Source organism: Triticum aestivum, chromosome 7D, assembly GCF_018294505.1.
Source record: "Triticum aestivum cultivar Chinese Spring chromosome 7D, IWGSC CS RefSeq v2.1, whole genome shotgun sequence".
Taxonomy (NCBI): domain Eukaryota; kingdom Viridiplantae; phylum Streptophyta; class Magnoliopsida; order Poales; family Poaceae; genus Triticum; species Triticum aestivum.
The window spans coordinates 448,843,964-448,852,094 of NC_057814.1; the positions used below are offsets into that span (position 1 = coordinate 448,843,964).

General features: G+C 39.9%; 1 protein-coding gene across 3 annotated transcripts; it reads left to right on the forward strand.

Annotated features, from left to right (window-relative positions):
- Positions 1-309: 309 nt before the first annotated feature.
- Positions 310-4,481, forward strand: LOC123167701 (uncharacterized). 3 transcript variants are annotated; one of them, XM_044585555.1, is made up of 9 exons: positions 310-558; positions 1,014-1,097; positions 1,222-1,341; positions 1,632-1,751; positions 1,873-1,962; positions 2,458-2,667; positions 3,611-3,716; positions 3,796-4,000; positions 4,117-4,481. In XM_044585555.1, exons 1-9 carry the CDS (start codon positions 491-493, stop codon positions 4,314-4,316), a joined length of 1,203 nt encoding a protein of 400 aa, XP_044441490.1. In that variant the 5' UTR covers positions 310-490; the 3' UTR covers positions 4,317-4,481. The 3 variants fall into 3 exon arrangements, 2 of the variants coding, with proteins under 2 accessions (XP_044441490.1, XP_044441491.1); XM_044585556.1 differs by lacking the exon at positions 310-558 and adding an exon at positions 580-717; XR_006484061.1 differs by lacking the exon at positions 4,117-4,481 and having other exon boundaries at positions 2,458-2,569; positions 3,796-4,002.
- Positions 4,482-8,131: the final 3,650 nt, after the last annotated feature.

An 8,131-nucleotide genomic window follows, 5' to 3' on the forward strand; every position in this document is an offset into this window, starting at 1 on the left:
TTTATTTATTAGAAGAGATGGAATTTTTTTTTGCTTATTTACAGATGGCATTTTTTTGTTTATTAGAGGAGATGGCATTTTTATTCGGTTTTCGTATTTGGTCCATGAAAAAAAGAGTAAAATTTTGGTTTTTCATACTGGCATGGCAGTTTTATAAAGTAGCATTTTCATTTTCGTATCATGGCACTCACAAATTTATGTTTTTCTCTGTTTTTAATAAGAAAATGGGGTTTTATTCTCATGGCATTTTTATAAATAAAACACAGTAAATTGGGAGCAGCCGGGCGACTGTTCGCCAGATATTCGGGTCTTTTTTTTCTTATTATTGAGAATCTATCCACCTCGTGCCTTGCCTCGGTCGGTGTACAACTCGGATGCGCCGGTCCATGTCCGTGCGGGCCGCCTGTGTACTTCACGGAGGATTTGTCATCTCGCGCGCTAAACCGTCGACGACTGCACACGGCGCGCCTGACCGGCGAAAACACACCCTATGGGCCGAGCTCGGCGTGACCGCCGCTCATCAACGAGCAAGCCTGATGCGGCCAATGGAGCAAAACCGTAAGAGACCTCTATATCTCTCTCGGCTGGTTAGTTTCTTCTTCTTTTGCAAACTAAGTACGTGCGATCTTGCGTGAGGCCTCGCAATGGCGAACGTCTCATGATCGTCTTCTCCACTTATCGGCGTTGTCGCACGGCGATCAAGATCCTGATTACTACGTACGTATATTAGTGTTTGGGGGTTTCAACTCAGTCTAATCTACACCTAAAAGCTCTCTAAACACATACAGTATAACTGATTTGGCCAAGCCCAACTCTCAATCCTAAGATACTCCGATTCCAGTCCCATCGCCAAACCCTAAATCAGCCTATTCAAAAAAAAAGTAGGAGTAGTCAGATAGGGGAGGGGGAGAGAGGCGGGCGGGTGGGGTGTGCAGGAGGTTGCAACTATTTTTGCACAGGCTCTAAACAAGGTCCTGTCTTCAAATCTAACTTTAATTTTCCAACCTATGCAGGCCAACTGGATCTACTACGACTCATCTGCGGCAGAGTGTTCTGTATTCGGTCCCAAGGGGACCTCGAGGCAGAAAAGGACGACCGTGAGTGTCATTATTGTTAAGAGTTCAGGCTGTATCGCTATTGTTTGCACTCGTTTTTTTCATAGAAGAAATAAAACATCTACTACAAATCTGAACAATGATCTGCTGCACATGTTCTGATCAGGGTGGAGGAGCATACCGGTGAGGTGAGCAGCGGTGAGCTTGGACATACAAGTGCAGACCTGTCACAGTTCGATGCCCTGACGCTCAATACCACACCTCCTACACTTCAATCATCTGATAGGTATATCATTTTTGGTTCTTCCTTGATTAGCCAAGACTTTTGTTTGGTCGAAATAATAGGTACTGTAATGACCCGGACGTCTGATATGATAAATTCCGGTCCAAGGGGATTCCAATTTTATTTTCATTATTTTCCGTATGGCTATATCTGCTAGAAAGTTCCAACTGTATTCGCTTTTTTTTTTGCTATTCCTTTCTCATAGAAGAAACAGAATGCCTACAAGTTATCTTTTCTGATATCTTCATCGTAAGAGTCATTGACCTGTGTTCTGTTGTGGATGTTCTGATCAGGGTCGAGGAGCATTCTACCGAGGTGAGAAGCACTGAGCCTAACGGTACAGGTGCAGACCTGTCAAAAGATGAGGGCATTTCGCTGGATGTCACATCTCCTGCATATGAGTCAACTGATGGGTAATATTTAGTACTACTGTATTTAATTTGGTTTTGTTGAAATGGGAACGCACCAGTTCTTATTGTTTCCAGTCAAGAAGAATGGAATTCACTGACTGTGAGTTTAAATTGCGATGATCAGGGCTGTGGTGAATGGCAGCAACATGGACATCGGTGTGCCTGATTCTACAATTGAGAAGCAACCAGCTGTTCAGGAAGCATTATCCCCGAGGTAAGAACTTGTCAAGCATGATCGGTATGATATATATGGCTGTTGATTGTTAATTTGGTTATTTTCTTAAGACATCCATGCCTCAGGTTCCATCAGTGATCAGTCCATCGCTGATCATTTGAGTAGGTCCGTTTGACTGAACCGAAAGACAAGGCTAACTAGTTTTTATGATCTGGATTGAATACAACTTAAACTAAAATAACATACTGCTATCGAGTCGGGTATTCTGGTTCTATTCAATCAAAGATAACTCCTCCAGCAGGATATTCATCATCTTGAGCTCCTCAGTGGTAATGCTAGTATGGCACCATTCCAGTCATATGATGATATTCTGTTTGCTGTTGGCATGTATGGTACATACACTATGCAAATTTGTTTCCATGTTTTTCTTCCATGCCATCTGGATTGTTGCTCCCTACTCTATGCAAAAAATTTGCCATGGCATCATTATGGTGCTGCATTCTGAGTAATTTTGTTTGGTGCGCCCTGATTCAGGTCAGAAGAAAGGCGGCGGAGAATAAATCAATACCTCGCTGAACATACATATAATGACGTCTTAGAGGCCATGGTTGCTGTGAAAAATGGCTTCTGCAACCCACCCAAAAAGGTTTCCAACCCCAACAAGTCATCGGAAAAGCTTGCCTTGCCTGATTCACCACAGTCTCCGCATCGACTGGATACTCAATCCTCGCAGACAAAAATACAGTAAAGATTCCAATAGTTCGATTGCAGTTTATCATCTTTTCTTGAAGTTTCATTCATAATCTATTATTGATCTTCTTTATGATAACATAATCTACTGTCACTTTCTCATCAAGATTAATTTTAGGAGTGTGTCAATCAAACTTGGTCAATAACCTCACTTAACCGCACTACTAGTAGAACATGCTACATTGTTCTAAAGTTAATGATTCTTGAATCTTTTGGGGACATTTAGCTTACTACATACTTTTATATTTTGTGGTGAAGTATCAAATGGTGTTGTAGTGCTTTTTTTTAATTGCTAGCTAGAAATGGAGCAATCTTCACCGTTGGTCTCTAAACATGCATGCATGGGTGCGTCACATTGCTCCTCGAATTTGAGAACTTCACATTTGGGTCTCTTAAGAGAAGGTATATCTAAACCCAACACCGCTAGTTGTTGGCGATAAACTGATAATATATAACTTTTGGGTTTATGCAAGCTCAAGTTTGAGGGCAACATGGACAGGGGATTGTGGAGCCTTTCACATGTCCCTGCATGGCAGTAGCCAATCCATTCCCACCCAACTTTATATGAGAATTTATGTCATGAATTAAAACTGAGGAAAATTAGTCGGAAACTCTTGTATAGTTATTAGAATGTTTTGTTATGTATTTAACTTCATTTGTTAATTTGTTGTCCACATGGAGTCTATGCAATTTTTGTTTGCCAAGTATAAGCTGGTGTCTAATCTTCTGTCAACCCAGTTATACAAGTTCGCATACATACATGGATGCGCAGTTTTCTAGTTCAAGTACCTCAGATACCCTGTCATAAGAAGCACCTTCACAACTTATACACCTTACAAGTCCCTATGGTGCACTTTACTCTTACAACTGTACTGTCAGTTAGTCTAATTTCATCATGATTTGTAACAGACATCAATTTTTAACTAATATGTTGTAGGTGTGGAGAATCTACAAAACAAATCGTTAAAAACGGAAAACTATGGATGGAGAAGGAAGTCATGAAGGCTTTTAAGAAGTGCATCATAGAAGGGGAGGGATTGAGAGTATGTGTGACTTCCTAATGCTTTTTCTTTTAATCTTTTCCTAGTTGGATGCAAGTTTTCTTATGAGGTGTTGTTTCAGGGTGTGGAGTTTGAACTAGACGAGCTTCTGCACCAGTGTTTCAGTGTGGAGACACATGAGAAGATGTTCCACCACTACAACTTTACGGTGAAGACGAAGGAAGCTGGCTCACACAAGTGGTCATCAACTCTCTATTTTGCGCAAGTGAAGGAAATGTATGGTCGAAAGTTTTATTTCTGCTACCCACTGGATCCAAACGAAGATGGTATGTGCCATTTCTTCTCTCTCTCTTTTATCAAATTTACTCTATATTCAGTGATCGATATCTAGGTTTCGGCAAAGTGGGTTTAATGTGTTGAACTGCATAACTCGTGTTATTAGGTCTCTGTTACGCATGCAAGAATCAGGGGATGGATGCATTGCGGCACCCTGCCGTTCCTATCGGATACGAGACTGGCCAGCCTGGTGCGGGACGTCCCTTCGTTGATGACGACTCCCATGATGATTGTAGTATAAAACTAGACAATGACGATTTTGTGTGGGCCTTTGAACAGGTCTTCTGTAAGCGAGCACCCTCATGAGTGCATTTTCTGGTGTCTGTAATAGTGAGTTATTTTCATGTTAGGAGCAACGGTGACTAGCATGTGCTCTAGTTGTGTAAACACCTCCAATTGCCACTCGACGGTACTCACTGCGCTGAGACATGTAGGCGTACTCGGACCACTGAATTGAACTTTGATGGTGAACGTCTCCTTTGGTGCTTTGTTTATGGTTATAAAACTTGCTTCTAAGTACATGGTATCATATACCCTTCATCTGGGTTTATTGTCAGTTCGACACCTATTCCTGGATGGAGGATATCTCTCCGCCAAGGAGGAGAAGGACGGAGAGGACGCGGACGTGGACGGCGTCTAGTAGACGTGGTAGCCGATACTATAGGTAGCAATGTCGCTTGAATAGGGACATTTCTTAGGTTGAAAATGTCGCTAAACGACATATGTACTCGCTAATATATGTACCGATGAATTTTTGGCCAATATTATATTTTGATTATAGTTTCTTCTAATTTCTCATGTTAAAACATGTGTTTACTATGTCTAATTTGAGGTTAAATTGCCCATGGATTTTTTTAAGAAAATGACAAAAAATATCAAATAAAGGAAAAGATATGAAGGGCATTATAGCAACTATGTGTTTATGCACACCGCCACGGACTCCATATCCATATGAAGCATGGCAGATGTCAATTTCAGGTATGGTGAATCTACTAGAGTTGCTCTTACGATAGCATCTACCTTCCATGCTAGCAAATAAGCTTTTGTAGGAACTGACTCGCTCCTATCATGCATTCCTATGTTTTTAAAATACTACGAATGGAACATGCCCTCAGATTGTCCCAATTATTTTGGCAAATTAAATTAATATCAATTTGAAGTTCCTAGAACTCATCTAGATGAGACATAGTTTCATCTCATTCATCTGACATTAGCTGACATCACCTATTGTTGATGTAGCCCGCTTTCAATTTTTTTTTTGAGCAATATGTAGCCCGCTTTCACTATCTGGCCAAGAGACACTTGGAGAAATGTCCGTATTGTCCCGTTCGCCGGCCCAATAATTTGCTTTAGACAAATGAAAATAAACAAAAATCGACAGGAGCCAGGATTGAACCAGCAACCTCACGAAAATGGATGGCTAGTCCTCGCCAGGTTTGCTAAAATGACATATGTCCACTACCAAGTACTATGCGATATTAATGTAATTGTGTGACAATTTGAAATTGTCCAGTTTTTAAATAAAAAGGGATTTTAGTTTTTTTTTTCTTTGTACTTGGGATGCACACAAAAATGACCAGTAAAACGATTGAATAGTACCCCTTGCAGTTTGGATTGCTGTGTGCAACAACTTGCAAGTGCGACCCCTTGAGAAACTTGCAATGGTGACCCCTCCCAAAACTTACAATTGCAACCCCTGTTAAAAAGTTGCAATTGTGCCCCTCCTTGATACCTTACAGTTGCGACCCCTCTTAAAAAATTATAAGTGCGCCTCTTCTTGATAACTTGTAGTTGCGACCTAACTTCTAAACTTGCAATTGATACCTCATTTTAAAACCTGCAGCTGTGTCCCTCTTTGAATACTTGTAGTTGTGACCCGACTCAAAAACTTGTAGTTACGGCCTGACTTATAAACTTGCATTTACGCGCCAACTTATAAACTTGCATTTGCGGCATTAATAAGGCAAAGAACTTCTTAAAACAACAACAATTGTTATTTCATTTGTTGTGTTCATTTGAAAACTTGCACTTGCGGCCGTATTTGAATACTTGTAGTTGGGACTCCGTTTGAAAACTTCCAGTTGCGATCCGATTTGAAAACTACTCTCTTTGAATACTTGCAGTTGAGACACCATTTGAAAACTTGCAGTTGTGACGCCCAACTTGAAAGCTTACAGTTACGACCACATTTGAAAACATGCAATTGTGATCCAATTTTGAAGCCTTATAGTTGCAACCCGACTTGAAAGCTTGCAGTTGCGGCCTGTACAAACTTTGGTCACACGAAATTTTTGACTGAAAACGCGTGGAAGAAACATTTTCACCCGAAGAGGACGGTTGTATTTTGGTGTCATTAGAATTAAAAAAGAAAAACAAAAAACATGGGATAAAAAACAAAAAAAAATAGCTGAAAATATTGAAACTTGAAAACAAGAACAGTAGAATAAATGCACAAGATTAAACAAAGACAGAAAAGACGAAAGTTGAAAAGCCGACATGGTCCGTTACACACAAGTAGCTCAACACACAAAAAGAAACAAGGGCTGCAGCCTCATTCTCCTAAAAAATTGCATGGGAGCTATGCCTCGTTTATAACGAGATATATGCTACCCTCGCCTCACGGGGCAGCGAGACCAGGTGTGCCCATTACTGTAGCAGTTCGTTTGCTTTTTTCTGTGTTTTTTGTCTGGTTTTTCAATGTTTTTGATTGGGTTTTTTCCTCTGTGGTTTATCTTTATCTGTTTCTCACTGCTTTAGCCGGGGTTTTTTTGTTTTGTTTTTCTGTGTTTTTGTACTTCTTCACCGGTTTTCTTCAGTTTTTCTTTTATTCTTTGTTATAATTCTGTTTTATTTGTGTTTCACCAATTTTTTTTTGTTTCTTCAATGTACATTGGTTTTCTTTGTTTTTATTGGTTTTCTTTGGCTCTTCGCTTTTTTTTGTTTTCTTTGTCGGTTTTTATTGAAATTTTTTAACCCGCGACTAATTTTTGTAGTCACAATATATATATTCTAGTGTACACGTAAAACATTTTTTTGAATAATGTTGAATATTTTTCAAATACATGATGTACATTTTTCTTTTAATACATGTTTTGAACACTTTTGTGAATGCATGGTCACCATTTTATTAATGGTGATAAACATTTGTATAAAACTACTTGAACATTTTCTTACATTATATAAACAAATTTTAAATGTCACAAATATTTTTTTGCAACGCAGGAACATTTACATTTATTGACAATGTCATATACACTTTTTTTGTGGAGGACATAATTTTTTTGATGGCATTTTGTTTTGCATTCTATACACATTTGTCAAAAAGTTCACCTAATTTTTTAATACTATGTTAACTTTTTCAAAATCAAAATTTCAATATATTCATTTTAAATATAAATAAAAAATAAAGGAAAAATTAATATGAGTATGGCGTCGGCATGATGCTCGTGCGACAACCTACGACCCTACTAAGCCAACCCAGCACCAGCTCCCTATAGTGAGGGTGCCTTCTACCTCGCATCAGGCGAGGTATAGTCACGTCTAAAAAAATGCAGCATCGCTACTCGCGACAAGAGGTCATGATGGGCCTCAACCATCCACGAGCGTGATAACAAAAAGGCTGCCACAGGCCACATACAACATTCGTTGGGACATCTGCACGAATCAGGAAAAAGTTCATTTTAAACTCTGAACTTGTAGAGCTTGGGCTGAACAAACCCTCACGTCGAAATTCTTATCGATTGCATCCTGAACTTTGCAATCCCGGTCTAAATGGAACCTGGGTCATTTTCCACACGAGGATTGTCGACGTGGCAAAGGATGGCCCAGATTGGTTACGCTGCGAGGCGCGCGTGAAAAAGACTAGGCCAGCCCAGTGAGGCCCAGGTCGATGTGTACTTCGAGCACTCCGTGAGGCCTTGGTGGCCTAGCAACCAACTCTCAGATAGCAAACACAAAAGAAAAAAGGCACAAGTTATTAATTGATGAGTAGTGACATTTGAACTCCGAACAGGTACGTTGACGACTGTAGCCATTAACCACTAGGTTGACTTCACTTAGTTGTGCACTCTCATGAAAATAGACCTATTTGACCCTTCTTTAATTAGGACTTTGAAACTCCT

Coding starts and splice junctions, on each gene's coding strand:
- LOC123167701 (XM_044585555.1), top strand. CDS start 491: ATGGGCCGAGCTCGGCGTGACCGCCGCTCATCAACGAGCAAGCCTGAT. Junction 559..1,013: donor GCGGCCAATGGAGCAAAACC/GTAAGAGACCTC, acceptor CAACCTATGCAG/GCCAACTGGATCTACTACGA. Junction 1,963..2,457: donor CAGGAAGCATTATCCCCGAG/GTAAGAACTTGT, acceptor GCCCTGATTCAG/GTCAGAAGAAAGGCGGCGGA.